Source organism: Copadichromis virginalis, linkage group LG7 (genome assembly GCF_057382275.1).
Source record: "Copadichromis virginalis isolate Kocher_CV1m ecotype Utaka linkage group LG7, C_Virginalis_male_GT1.1, whole genome shotgun sequence".
Taxonomy (NCBI): domain Eukaryota; kingdom Metazoa; phylum Chordata; class Actinopteri; order Cichliformes; family Cichlidae; genus Copadichromis; species Copadichromis virginalis.
The window spans coordinates 12,542,713-12,557,585 of NC_140624.1; the positions used below are offsets into that span (position 1 = coordinate 12,542,713).

The 14,873-nt window shown below is 40.7% G+C and overlaps 1 protein-coding gene across 1 annotated transcript in view; it reads left to right on the forward strand.

Annotated features, from left to right (window-relative positions):
• Positions 1–14,873, forward strand: part of fkbp16 (FKBP prolyl isomerase 16) — a 32,422-nt gene extending 17,549 nt beyond the window's left edge. Inside the window, exons 4-8 of the mRNA XM_085461780.1 lie at positions 9,038–9,255; positions 12,057–12,238; positions 12,462–12,539; positions 14,175–14,312; positions 14,422–14,873. Coding sequence (XP_085317906.1) covers positions 9,038–9,255; positions 12,057–12,238; positions 12,462–12,539; positions 14,175–14,312; positions 14,422–14,508 — 703 coding nt within the window. The 3' untranslated portion in view covers positions 14,509–14,873. The remainder of the gene's footprint in view (positions 1–9,037; positions 9,256–12,056; positions 12,239–12,461; positions 12,540–14,174; positions 14,313–14,421) is intronic.

Consider the following 14,873-nt stretch of genomic DNA (forward strand, 5'->3'; position numbering starts at 1 on the left):
TCACCATGAATACTGAGTCAGTTCAAACAACTCTAAGCAATGAGTACATAAAAATAGTCCTCATCATTAAAGATTCACCATAACCCTGAGTAATTACTTGGCAGAGGAAGCATTCAGTATGAACATTATTAGTGGAAACTGAGATTCATGAGACCAGAAAACAATGTTCAAATCGTCTATTGAACAGTTTTGGTGTCCACTTTTGTCCAATTTTGCTTTGAATTGTTACAATTTGTCTCTCCTTAGCTGACTGCAGTGGCACCCAAGAAGTTTATGGTCTTGTCCTTTCAGAGATGTCCTTCTACAGTATGTGCCTTGGTTATTTGAGTTACCGTTGACCTCTGCTCTGAACTCTGACATTAATAATGTGTTTTTTGCTCAGAGAAATGACGCTCACTGGATATTAATCCTTTTTCATACCAATCTTTGTAAATCCTAGAGATGGTTGTTCAGGAAAATCCTAGTAGACCTGTCATTTCTGAACATCTCACATCTGCTCATTTAACTCATAGATGGTAAAAACATGGACGTAGCTTTTCTATAGGAGAAATGAAGCCAATGCAAAAGTGTTTTAGACTTTTTTAGGGCACCAGATGGTAGTCACAAAGGACTCTCAATTTATAGAAGTCTATTAAAAAACAGCTTTCTGTCTTGAACTCTGTAAAGACTTACCTTCTGAGTTCACTGACTAACTCAATCTTTTTGGTTATTTTTTAAGTCTATTTTGAAAATTTTAAGCTCTACTTGAGAGTGGAGGATTAGCTGTGGTATAAAACCGCACACTGATTGGCTACAAATTAGTCAGTCACAAGTCCGGAGCAAGCTCAGACCTGCTCTGTTTTTTTGCAACTGAGATGGCAATAAGGGAATTTTTTTCTCGAGGCTCCAAAATGGGACTTCAGGAAACAGTGGATGATGTCACGGTAGCTACATCCATCTTTCATACTGTGGTCAGGTCAGGCAATGACAGTGATACCATGTTCAACGTCACTTAAATGGCTCTTCTACCCCATTCTGATGCTCAGTTTGAACTTCAGCACATCATTTTGACACCTTTAATATATGCCTAAATGAACCGACCTGCTGCCATGCGATTGGCTGACGAGCAGCTGAACAGGCGTACCTAACAAAGTGACTTAAATAATGGTTTGGGTGAGTTGCAGAAAAAAGAGACGTCTCTTTTACTGTATAAAATGAAAATATTCCAGTATGCAGTAAATTTAAACATAAAAGCTGAAGACCTTTTTGTAGGACACACATTTTACTCACACTTGCACGGGTGGGACCTGAGAAAATCCTAAAAAAGAGATTTGCTGGCAAAAAAATCCAAAATGTAGCCAATGTTAATTTGCGTTAGATATCAAGGACACAACCTGGTTATTTTTTCACACGTTACAGTGTAACCAGTGGGATCTTCGCACGTAAACTGCACTGGATATACTGATGTTTGCATAGTTCTGTTGCACTCGCATCCTCGTGTCATTTTTACAGAAGGTACTAGTACTGACATTGACCCATGCCAGGCAGATAATTACAGGACATACTGTACTTTCTCTACTTAATAAAGTTGTATAACCAAATGATCCTCTGGAGTCTCTCTGAAACGACTGGACAAGTACCCATCCCTATGATTAAAAATCCACTGTATGCCCTGCAGGTAGCCCAGAGCTGAGATGAGATTCATTTTAACAGGCCTAAGTAGAATGTGCTGTAGCTTATAAGGGGGCTTTCAAGGGGCTCAAGAACCAGTATGCAGACAGGAGATGTCTTTGATCCCTGTGAGCACAGTTTCATTGGTTCATTCTTGGAGGAGGAACTAAAAACAAACAGGAGAGGAGAGTGCATGCGGCGGCAGCAGCTGAAAAGTCTTACACTGGTAGTTTGGTTTCTTGATCTCTGACTGTAATATGAGGCTGTTTTGCTGCAAATTAACTAGTGCGGCAGCAGGCGAGGAAAAACAGCTGCGACGTCTCACCACTGCCAGGATTATAGCTAAGCTTCTTTGCGTGGCTGTATTGATGCTGGCTGTCCATCCAAGAGTCAAAACAGGCTCCGCACAGACATGTTTTCACCACCGGAAAAAATAAACAGCCTCATAAATCCTCGTGCATTTTGCATTATCATACCACCTGCACACTGCATTTATTACGGTATATTGGACGGTTGTAACCATAGGAACCAGGATGAGGCACATCGCCGTCCTTTCCATCATTTATGGAGCGCGTGACGTCAAAGTGACCACTATTTTTCCTCCGAGGGAGTTTTTCCTTTCATTCGGAGCAGCCAGGGGTCTGCGTGACAGATAACAGCATGAGTCAGCTGCACTATCAAACACCTTAATGAGGAAGTTTGCTAAGCCACATGAATCAAAGTCATTTATAATGAATTCATACTCGCCTCGTGACACAAGAGGGAAAAGCGCATCCTTATCTCACTCGCATTCACATGAGCACGAGAAGTGTGGAAACATTTCTGCTTTTAATCTGATCTGCAGGCCCATTATGACAAAGACAACCGTGTCACGCAAATGCCGCACAGTAAAGTCACTGCGCTTAGAAGCAGACAATGTCCTCATCACTGGAGATAACAGAAATGGGATATTCGTGGAATTTCTGCTGAGTATATCGGTGTTGTTGCTGTAACATTTCAGCATTTCATTCAGTATGTAAATTTTGTAAGAAAGTCTATTTAAGGCGTTAACTGCTTCTGTGACACCTAGAAATTTGATCCCTCACAGCCTCGGGCTCTGTCCTGCTGCTCCCACCCAGAAAACCTTCCTGTATGGCTTCTCGTTGCTCTAGTTTTGGTCAGGCCTGTAGAGTTATTTCTCCGCAACACGTTTTGAAAATGAGGAACAGATTAAAATCAGGCTTTTGTTTTTAAATAAACGTATAACTGTACAAATAACAAGATCCTTTATAATAAAAGTGATCGGCCACAATACAAGGGAGTCACAGCAATAATTTTTAGTTACTGTCTTAAACAGCCAGTCCAAATTACCATCAGCATAACAGATTACAAACACTTCCATCAGCAGGGTTAAGGAACAGAAACAAACAAATATGGAAACACAGGAACTTGGTCAATCAATCAATCAACGGCTTTCATAGCTTAAAAACAAACAAGTTATGTGACTTTTGTTTGCTATAAGAAACCTCTTGCATGATGAGATGGTGTCATTTGCCACTTCAGTCCAAATAAATGTCTTCATCACAACTTTCATGAGAGTTTGCACATCTAAACATCTTCTAACTTCATGCCATTATCATCGACTACAAAGGATGGGTTTAACTTCTGGCACGCGGCGATTTGTTGACAACATTTTTGAAGTCGTTTTTAATATTGCTTTGTAATCCATCGCCATTTCGATTCTCTTGAATGTAGACGTGACCAATTTAGAGGACAGGGTGCTGGTTAGCTAGCTAGCTTGGCAAGGTTAATCTGCAATTAACTTTGATATTATGTAAGATTATATCTATTCTTAGGGGAAAAAAGGGTTAAAACAAAGTGGGCCTATCAGAATCCACTTTGTTGTATTTAAAGTGTCTAAAAGAACAACAACGTGTCAGCAAGACAAAATATCACTCACCTTCCACTCAAAATGGCCGTGGCCTGAATAAAATTCCTCCTCCTTATACAAAACTAACAGTTTTATACAATTACTGATCCATACATTCTCCCACCCCATTACCTGCCTATGTGGCTTTTTCTCCCGTTGTTTGGTAGGAGGAGCTAAAGTGGCTCTTTTGATGTTGAAGGTTGCTGACCTCTGCCCTAAAGGATGCCCTACTTCATCCGGTTTTACTCTTAATAGGACCATAATTCATGAAATTAATATCATGGCGGAATAAATTAAAATACTAATAAAGTCAAAAACTCCTCAGAAAAGAGTTTGTAAAGCGAAAATTAATCTCATTTCGCAAAGAAATTTGACTTCTTTTTGAAAACGCAGATTTTTCTATGCGTTTGCACCTTTCGTCCACACATAAACTGCGTTTTCTGTCACTGAAAACGGAGATTTCTAAAAACGCGCCCAGGGTGGATATTTTCGAAAACTCATTTTTAGCATTTACGTGTCGACGAGAAAAACGGAGAAAACGCAGCGTCAAAGGTGTGCGCCTTTTTTGACGTCACACTGTGCGCCACGTTATTGTTTTGGTGAAATGAATTTCTACAATACTGTTAATTGTACTCTCTGCAGTGTTTAAATGCTTACATATACACACACAGTTACTGTCCCTCCACACATACGACTCGGTTCTGCTTCTATGCCCCAGCTTTGTTTACTTTTTCCCACCGAGGCTTCTAGACTTCTGATTGGCCAACATTTCTACACGGTTAGGAATATATTGCCACCTGTTGCTTTGGCATGTTCCTAGCAGTGTTTTCCTTCTGCGTTTACGTGTGGACGGGATTATTTTTTAAAACGAAAATGGAAAATCTCAGTTTTCAAAAATACCCGTGTACGTGTGGACATAGCCTTAATTCATAGAACACCAAATACACAGCAAAACTCGCTGGTTCAGACTACGTGGCTACAAATCTTGGGTGAATAGAGCGTAAAACAGACCAAAGAACCTTTAATAGTTAAATCTAACTTTTAGCTTTGTTTAGTTCTATAGAATACAGGTCCCCAACCCCCGGGCCTCGGACCGGTACCGTTCCGTGAGTCGTTTGGTACCGGGCCGCGAGAGTTGAGGCTCAGGTGTGAAATGTATGGTTTTTAGGTTTTTTTGCGTTATTGTGTTATCGTTTTTATCGTTAACTCGGTTTTCCTGGGTCTTTTCACGTGTGTTATGAATAAATCTTATTTTTTTCGGTACCGGTACTAGTTTTATTTTATTGTATTTATCCGCGACACCTTAAAGGTCGGTCCCTGAAAATATTGTTGGGCATAAACCGGTCCGTGGCGCAAAAAAGGTTGGGGACCGCTGCTATAGAAAGTACAAAAAATTTGCAATTGTTACACCATTACACTTCATTAATTAATTAATTAATTTATGACCCTAGTTTCTCCAACAGCAGCAGAGAGAGGCTGCCAGGAGTAAGCGGAGGGGGGTGTTGACTCTGCAGCTCACTTTTTAGGAAGTTGACCTGGGCTGTAGTTACAGGTTCGGGTTTCACTGGGATCTTGCAGCGAGGCCGCACCCCGTCCAACAGGCTCTGCTTCCTGTTTGCACTAAAAGGACCCTTGGGGTTGGCTAAACTCGGCGTAGTAGCACACTGGTGTGGTGCTAATCATCAGTGACCCGTATGACACTTTAAACCTTATAGATCTGTCAGCAGCCTGTGTTCTCAGATTACTCTCAACATCTCGAAAGTCATGTTTATTTTGTTTAATGCCTGAGCCTGTGCGCGACTTCAGTTTCATTCGCAGGGTAGCACATCACTTGGAGTTAGTCGAGTGTTGATGTGGCACATTCGGTTTCCACAGTTGACGTTGAAGCAGCTGTGTGGCTGCAGCGATTAATAAGAGATGAATCATCACTTCCCAAATATTGTGTCTCATCCTTTGTGAGTCATGAGCAGCAAAGTGTTTCTTCTGTCTGAGAAAATTGATCTCTAATGACACATGAGTGAGAGGTTTTAACTCTGAACAAAATGTTCGATTCAATGCGGATCTCCTTGTAGGCCAAACAAAATAACTTCTTTCTTTCTTAAATGAGATACTTAGGTTTATTTTCTATTCTCGGTAGAAACTAATCCAAATCTCTTGTAAAGTAGAAAAAATATGTGAAGCAGCTTGAGCTAATTCTGTGATAGGCTATTTATAGTTTTAAGAACACTTTGCTGTTTACTGTACTATGCACTGATTTGCAAGTCTATTCAGTATAGAGCACTCAAAAGTCCACGCTACATAATGATGGATTATAATAATGATGCACATAATGATAAACTGATTCTCAGTCGCTGCTCACTGTAACATTTATGTTTATCATTATCGTCCGCAGTGGTTCTCAAACTCAAAGCTTTATAATCCACTTTATTAGATACACTGTGCTTGTACTGAAGCCTTAATTCTTCGTGGCAAAGATTCAACAAGATGCTGAAAACATTCCTCCGAGATTTTGGTTGACATTGAATTAATAGGGTCTGTAAATCCATGGTCAGAATCTCCCATTCCAGTATACCAAAGGTGTTGGATTGAGATCTGGTGGCATTTTAGTGCTATATTTGGCTAGAAAGCCATACTTATTGTAATAAACTAATGAGACTCAGACTTTAAAAACAGATTATAAATTCTGAGTCTTCATGGTGACTAAAAGAAGTTTAGTTGGATGTACTTTCAGATTGTGGTGGTTAATCAGTGGATTCAGGGGTGAATTCCCACAGATCCCCTTTAATCTGGAACCGGGCACGTTAAGGTCGGAGTTTGCCGGTCTCTGCGTGAGTTATTGTTATATGTCAGGCGCTATTACATAACACACAGTCTGGAGATTGTGTAATATTTTTAGATAAGAGCAGAGAGAAGCAGCTACAGTAAGCGTACAGACAGTTACAGTATGTGCGGTGCAAACTGATGGTGTTACATTCTTCCTATGCCTGCAACACACATGGCGTGAGCGGGATATGATTAGAAAGACCAACATTACAAAATGCAACACAGGCCATGTGTTTTTCAAAAGCTCAACTTCTGTCTCTGCCGTTGCTCTCGGACACCTGCTGCACAATTCAGCTCTGTGCAGCAGTATGCAAAAACAGCTCATTGAGGTTAAATAATTAAAAGAGACTTCTAAAAGAGTTTTTTGAGATGTGAGGGCGGGGATCTGGCTCGAGTTTCTGAGGGCTTGGCTCAGATGCTGGTTTTACACTCCTGTGTGTCCTGCGATAGTGGATGAGGTCTCCAGAGAGGGGAGGTGAAAGGGTAATCCGATCCCACCTGCTGACACAGCCTTCCAGGATAAGGCCGAGGATACAACTACAGGTCCGTTAGACAAAAAGAAACTGTGCCACTGACACAACCGGTGTGAATATTTAATAACCTAATTTTAAAGAAACCCTTGTATTATCACTTTGCAGTAAACAGAGGCTGAATGGGGGTCTGCAGGAACACCTTTGTGTTGTGATCTTAATTAAATACTTTTGCTTTTGGTGTTAGTTTCTATTATTGTTTCATCGCTTGTCGTATTGCAGTCGTTTCAGAGTGAACCTTTAAAAACGTAGCCTTCTGTCTTGGCTCTCTCTGTCTCTTTTTCTGCCTCTCTCTCTCTCTCTCTCTCTCTCTCTCTCTCTCACACACACACACACACACACACACACACGCACACACACGCACGCACATGCACACACACCCCATCTGAATCAGAGCTTCCACACAGAAACTGATAATGGGCCATTGTGTGCAACGTGGTCACAGGAGCCAGATGATTGAGAACCAAATTAACTTTCCTTCTGAGTGACTCTTGAGTGAACTGAACACATTGACAGCTCCAGAGTTCACACCAGTGTCGAATTCTGGTCTGTTTAAGTGAACCGGGGTCTCTCAGGCATCTTTAAAGTTGTTGCTTTTAAGGTCTATGACCTGTTGGATACAGTGAAATTTAACACACGCTGTACTGATAGCGTACCAGCACAGAGAGAGGCATAAATATCAAGTCAAATATCAGAAAAGTGATGACAGTTATTTACTACTTTGTGTTCATTTATTATAAACTCTAGTGTTCAAAAGAGGTTATAATAAATGAACACAAACTGGTAAAACTTGCAACAAAAAAGATACCAGACTGATCGTCACTTTAATTCTGTAAAACCTGAATCATTAACTAGTTGCCTGAAAATTCTAATTTTTTGAAACTGAAGTGTTTTTGGAATTAAATTTGTATAACTTTTGCTCAAAAGTTTATTCAAGTTTTTCAGGTGTCAAAAACTCACAAAACGTCATGTATCAAATATGTCACACTTGGGCCTACGGGGTTAGGGAATTTACCATGTACCGTATAAGTACCAGCGTGAACTGAAAATCTTGTAAAAAAAAAAATCTTTCTAGCTGTGTCTGTGTCTTTAAATTTAAGAGCAGCATTAGGGGATGAGAAGTGATGCTTTTGTTCTTGTTGGAGAGTTTGCTATAAAGAAAAAACACAAGCAGTGACGTGACTAAATAATCCTGGAAGCTAAGCACCAGCTATCAGTTCAATAACTAGGTCACAGAAACTTTCCTTGAGACTAACGTGTCCAAGATCGCGCCACCTTTTCATTCACAGTGAAATTCATCCAGATTAAAGCTCTCTAAGGCTAAAATGTTTTAAAGCCGAGTAGTGCCATACTGTGGTCTGGGAAGTGCAAGTTCAGCCACGTTTTCCTGAAGCACATCCCTCTACACTCATGGTATTCCCTCTGGGACTTTATCAGCGCTCCAAGCTCATCGATCTTATTGCCCAATACCTCACAGCCCTCATGATGATAGCTGGAATGGACGATTTATATTTCTTCCTCTTTGTTCTCTGCTTAGATCCAGCTCTGCAGCCCCATTATTTCCTCCCTGGCTCATCAGGGATAACAGTACTCATTCCATTCAGGATTACTGATGTACTCAGTGCCATCAGTTGGTCTCATGTAGAAACAATTCCACTGGGAAAAAGGAGCAAGAAAAAAAGGCACACAAAGTAATACAGTTATAAGACCTTAATAACAGTTAAGACAATAGCTTAAGAACACACACAAGCTGGGGCAATCGTGTCTCAAGAGTTGGGAGTTCGCCTTGTAATCGGAAGGTTGCCGGTTCAAGCCCCCAGCTCGGACAGTCTTGGTTGTTGTGTCCTTGGGCAAGACACTTCACCCGTTGCCTACTGGTGGTGGTCAGTGCTCCCCAGGGTAGCGCCAGTGTCCGGCAGCCTCGCCTCTGTCAGTGCGCCCCAGGGTGGCTGTGGCTACAATGTAGCTTGCCATCACCAGTGTGTGTGAATGGGTGGATGACTGGATGTGTAAAGTGCTTTGGGGTCCTTAGGGACTAGTAAATACAAATACAGGCCATTTACAAGCTGCTGCCATCCTCTGGCCCCCAAATACTGACTGTGTTTGTTTTTGTGTTTATGTGCAGAGAGCCTGATATTCCAGCCTGGGCTCCTTTACTCTACCAGCTGCAGCTGCTGGACTTCAGAGAGAAACCGGACCCATTAACTCTGCCCATTGCAGACCGCATCCGCATCGGCAACCAGAAACGAGAGACAGGGAATTTTCATTTCCAGAGGGAGGAATACAGCTTGGCTGCCCGGGCCTATTGCGTGGCTCTGGATGTGCTGACCACACGCAGCAAAGGTAATACTCCCTTACTTTTGACTGTGCCAAGGATGCTTTGGCAGAGACAAAGAAACACACACAGAGAAAACACAAACCAGGGCACATAAAACACAGACTAAGAGACCTGAGACACCTTATTGCCACATCAGCCAGGGATGACATAACAGGTTAGCGCTCTCCTCACTTCTGCCGTCACACTAATCGCTTCAGCACGATGTAGCGCCACGTCCATCTGAGCCTGGGGCTGTGATCGTTTTTTTGGGCTTACTTCTTTTGCATAATCAAAGCTAATCAATGGTCTTATTTTTTCTACTTACTTAATCACTTTGATCATTGATGAGGCAGGGTCGGGCCAAGAGGGAAATGTGACTGAACATGTCAGCAAAGAGAAAAACATGCACTGCTTCATAATGCAACAATGACAGCAGACCGGTGAGACAAGTCACCATGGCACTGAAGAGAGGAGTTTATCAGGGCATCGAGATCATGTAATTAGTGGATGAGAAGATGACCAGCAAAAGGGAAAACACAGACCTTATCTCTTACTTGTGTCATTCGGAGCCTAACACACAAAAACCAGCTCGGCACACACGAAGATTTAAAATCAATATAATCAATTAACTGGTAATTACGTAAGAATAAATATGCTCTTGCAAAATATTAGAAATGCAAAACTAAATTAATTTTGTGTCATTTTTTTTTAAGTAAGAACTTTTAAGTTTACTGCGTGGATGGATGAAACATGGTCATTTGAGCTGAAGTGTCCTATTAAATGTGGAAAAAGGGAATATTTTCACTTCTATGTCAAACGCTGTTCAGCTTTTAAAGAAGGAAAAAAAAGAATAGTGTTTGGTTTGAAGAGGAAATGTCGTTTGAGTTTGAGGTTTTCAAGCTCAATATTTAGGCTTTTTAAAAAACGAATTTAATAAGTAACAAAATATTATTAAATAATTAATTTATGGGAGAAGAGCGTCAAATGAAGTAAAACTCGAGCAGATGACCGTCTAAATTATTTGTAGCACATTGATACCAACACTGATATTGTTTTCGGATCGACACTAGCTCGATAGAATCAATACTTTGATTCTATCCTCTAAGTTCAGTATGTAGCCCACACAAGTTGGAGCTGGAGTTTTAGAAACCGGCGCATTTGCATAGCAGGTCTCCAAAAAACACAGTTTCAAAATACATGAGTTAGAATTTGGTAAATGTACGATGATACACACACACACACAAAAGCCACATAAGCTGCTTTTATATGTTAAAATATCATTATTGGTATTGGTATCAGCAATACTGGCCCTGCATTTACTTGATATCGGATCAATGCCAAAATTTGCTGGACTGCACATCATTATTATACATTCAGTTTACAACAAAATAGAGAACCTAATAACTTTGTATAAAACACTGCAAAACACTATGATCCCCATGTTTTGGCTTAAATATTTGCAGTTAACTGGAGACCAAACAGTTGTTTCATACCTTGTCCGAGCACAATGAAGTGCAGTGCGTGTTGTTAGTGTGGCCGCTGCTTGATGCGTCCAGGTGCTGTTTAAAAAGGTGAGCCCAAGCGCCTTTCACTTGGACTCGAGCACAGCATCCACGTAGTGTGATGCCTATTTCATATCACACTGCTTTCAATGCTTCCTCAGCTTTCCTGTGTTGAAAATGCTTTGTTAAGTAATTAACATATATGTGGGGACAGTGTGTCACTGCTTCCCCAATTAAGCCACAAAATGCATAAAATTATGAACCCCTTTTTCTCTGTAACAGCGCTTTTCAAGAGCAGGTGTGCACATAAAGAGGGAGAGGAGCGAGTGCTGAGACAAACTGAAGTGTTTTAGGGTCTGGGTCATCAGGGGCAGTGTGAGCGTGGGGATGGGTGGCCTATAGTCTGTGATAGTTATTGCTATGATGTGAGTTGCATGAAAATGAAATAGTGGTTGAACAGTTAACACTGAGACACTGACACAGACTCGTATTTTGAATTAGCTTGTGAAAAATGGGTCCATGCATGAGAGTCATCGGTCCTCTTTATTGTCAGATCACATTTAAAATAACTGATTTTGATTTAATTCTTTGCAAATTGCCACATCACAATCCTGACATGCAAATATTTGGTTAGCTATTGTCATGTTGCAAATCGATTAGCCATTTGGGCACAGCATGTATTATGCTTCATTCAGTAAAACTAAGTTGCATGTTTTTCACGATTGACAGCCAAAGCACTCTTTGGCAAAAGATCAGCTTAATGGATGCAAAAGTTGGTTGTTTTTTTCCCCCTGTTTATGCGTGATGTACATAATTTCCTAAACATAACTGTCTTATTTCTGATAAGTTTTTGTTTTTAAAGGCAAAAACAGGCGCAGTAAATCCAAGACGTTTGTTCAACTTGCTCAGGCGCATTTGCGTGGCACATTCACAAAAATGTAGCCCCTAAGCTGCTAACATTTATCACCCATCATGCTCAGGGCCAGCAGTAAAATCCCTTTGCACTAACCAGTGCTCATTACTTCAGTCACTGCTTAAGCCAGTTGGACATCTTTGAGCCTAATGGTAAAACCATGCAGGACAACGATAAAGCATCCAGCTGAATGCAAAAATAGCACTAAATAGCACCGAGTTTCTCCCTGACAGTCAAGATATTACAGATAGGCAGTCATTCACCCTCACGTTTACATCTATTGTTAGTTTACAGCTGCCAATTAACCCTACATGCATGTTTTTGGGCTGTGGGATCAATTCAATCTAATGATTGTAAAGCTACAGTTGAAGCAGAAGGGTATGTTATAAGCCATGCGTCTCTCCCTGTGCAGATGGTAATGATGTTGGTGTGAAGGAAGAGGAGGAGGAGGTGCAGGACTACCGTGTGAAGTGTTTGAACAACCTGGCGACCACTCAAGTCAGACTGGAGCAGTTTGACGAGGCTCTGCACACCAGCCGAGACGTTCTGACCCTCGAGCCAAACAACGTCAAGGCCCTCTTCAGGGTAGGAAAGGTGAGGATGTATAGACAGTGTGTAGCATCTAATTTGAATCTCGCAACCTATAATTTTAAGGAGGTTTCCTGGAAGGAAGAGGAGTTTGTTAATATAGTTAGCTTTTTATTATTTTTGTGGGTAAATAATAGTAGGTACAATATTGCTATCTTCCTCTCTGTCAGTTTTTGATTTATGCTTCCTCCAGCTCTGCTCACACTGCAGGGTTTCTAATCTCTTTCAGCTCCTGTCTGACAAGAGCGAATACAAAGAGGCTATGGAAGTGCTAAAAAAGGCCTTGAAACTGGAGCCAGCCACCAAGGTGAGATGATATGGGTGAGCAGGTCCTTCTTCCAAGGCTGCCTGTGAATCCCTCCCACATAAAAAAAAAAGAATGAAAAAACAGGGGAGAGGTCGCTCCAAAATTATTCCTGGCTGCCAATACGCTCCAGTCGGTCTAAATGATGTGTTTTTATTTTAAAAAGGACCTCTCGAATGTGCCATTATTGAGGTTAAAAATCTCTGCATATTATAATTTCAAGGGTAAAGACAGAGTCGAGTGCTGTTGTTAAACTTGCACTTGCACAGCGAATGAATAAATAATTTCCAGGCCTCGTGCAATTATTCAGAAAAATTCAGCTCCGTACTAAACGCTCAACATGTGTTAAAATATTTTTACATTATTACATTATAAACGATCAACCATCAAACAGCACGGGCTCATATAATAGCAGCGCTCTGAGGCTATACTTGAGCAAAATTGCGCTTTGGGCAATATGCTGATATCGCCATGCCAACGTGCAACAACGCAACTGGTTTATTTAATCCCAACATGCACAGTTGGGCTTATCTTAAATAAATATAAACAAATGTAAGAAAAATCTTTGGTTGATAACAAAAAAAATGGTTTCCGCTTTATTTAAATTGACAATATTTTTTTAAATGCCTATAAAATCTCCAGTTTTTTAATACATGAAAACATTTGACCCTGGATACGGGATAAATTACCATCTCTCACATTCACACAAATGGACATAACCGCTTTATTTTGAATATTAAAGTTTAGAAGCTTTTAAATAAATTTGCTCCACATCAGCCTGAAGGAACCCTGGTGAACTCTTTGTGTTGAGGCCTGTACCATCTTGTTTTTGTGGTTTGTTTAATCTGCCAAATCCTCCACAGAGGCTCATGCAAACTGCACATTTGGCAGTCCACAGATGTGACCACATCACTAAGTGCTTTCTTGCAATCTTGGCAAAAATACCACATACATACATAACTTACATTTTTGTAATGCGGAGAGAGTAACCAAGTCCTCCTTTTCAGCTACAGCAGAGAAATGTACAAATGCTGCAAAGATTTGAATTAATCCTAGTTTATGGTCATTGCTTACTCCAGCACCGCAGGATCTGATCTACAGAGTTTGAGGAGTACATTTCTGCCAATGTTACAGTGACCTGATCTATAGGGCGCACTGCCACAGTCACAAATATGCCTGGTCTTGTCTAGACAAAACGAAAATATCTGCTGCTTTGGTAATTACACGCTTGTCCCAGCAGTGGATGAAATGCTTTAGAGAAACCTGATTTAGCTGCTCTGTGAGAAAGTTGGTGCACTGCACTCTGTAGTGGTGGGTCAACCAAAAAAAAAAAAATATCAGAAATTCCACTGAAAATAAGAAAAATGGCTTACTTTTTATGGCGAGCTACAGTTTTCCGATGATAAATCTGCCATTTAAAAAATATAAAAGGTCCTCTGTGTGAAATTTGGTTACAAGTGCAAAGCTGTTAGTATAAAGTTTAAAATGTGACTTTCATAATTCCCTGGTCTTTAGCATAAAGGTCTACTTTACTTTCAGATCTCTGCTTTCACCTGCTGGACACTTTTAAAACTGCACCTTCACCCTTTGAGCTTTTCATTTTTATTTACTAGAAGCATCTTCCTCCCCCCCTTACAGGCAATCCATGTTGAGTTATCTAAACTTGTCAAAAGGCAGTCTGGAGGCAAAGAAACCCAAGAGTGGAAACCCAAACCAGCAGAGATGCTTGGAGACAATATTGCACCTTTCCTGATCCCATCAAAGAAGAAGCCATCTGTAAGCTGTGATTATATCTACTACTTCTTTTTTTTTTTTTTTTTTTAATTGTGATTGCCACGAATCTGGCATTGACTGGAACTACCGTGGTGTTTTTGTTGTGTTTTAGGGAATTTCCTGGAAATTTATACTTGGAGCTCTGGTGGTGGCTCTGGGCAGTTTGGTGACGTCAATGATTTTGACTGCAAGAAACTGAAATCCTCTGCTGGAAGTAGTTCGAAGATCATCATCTTCATATGCAGGAGCAGAGTTTGGTCTCGAGTCATCTAATAAGTTTATATGAAAAGAGTTTTCTGCTGTTGATTCAACACGACAGCACTGGAGCCTGAACTAAAAAGCTCTCGTCTGAAAAACGAATAATAAAACAGAGTTCTCAGTAGGTTTCTGCTGATCGATACGACAGAAGCTTCTCAGCTTTCCAGTTCTGTCTGTTTCACTTGGAAAAAGGATTACGTTTCTCTTTGTTATAAATAATGGGGCCTGGAAAATGTTCCGCTATCACAGATGTTCAACAAAAAACCCCCAAAAAATTAGTGGATGTGAGACTTTTGTAAAGAAAAA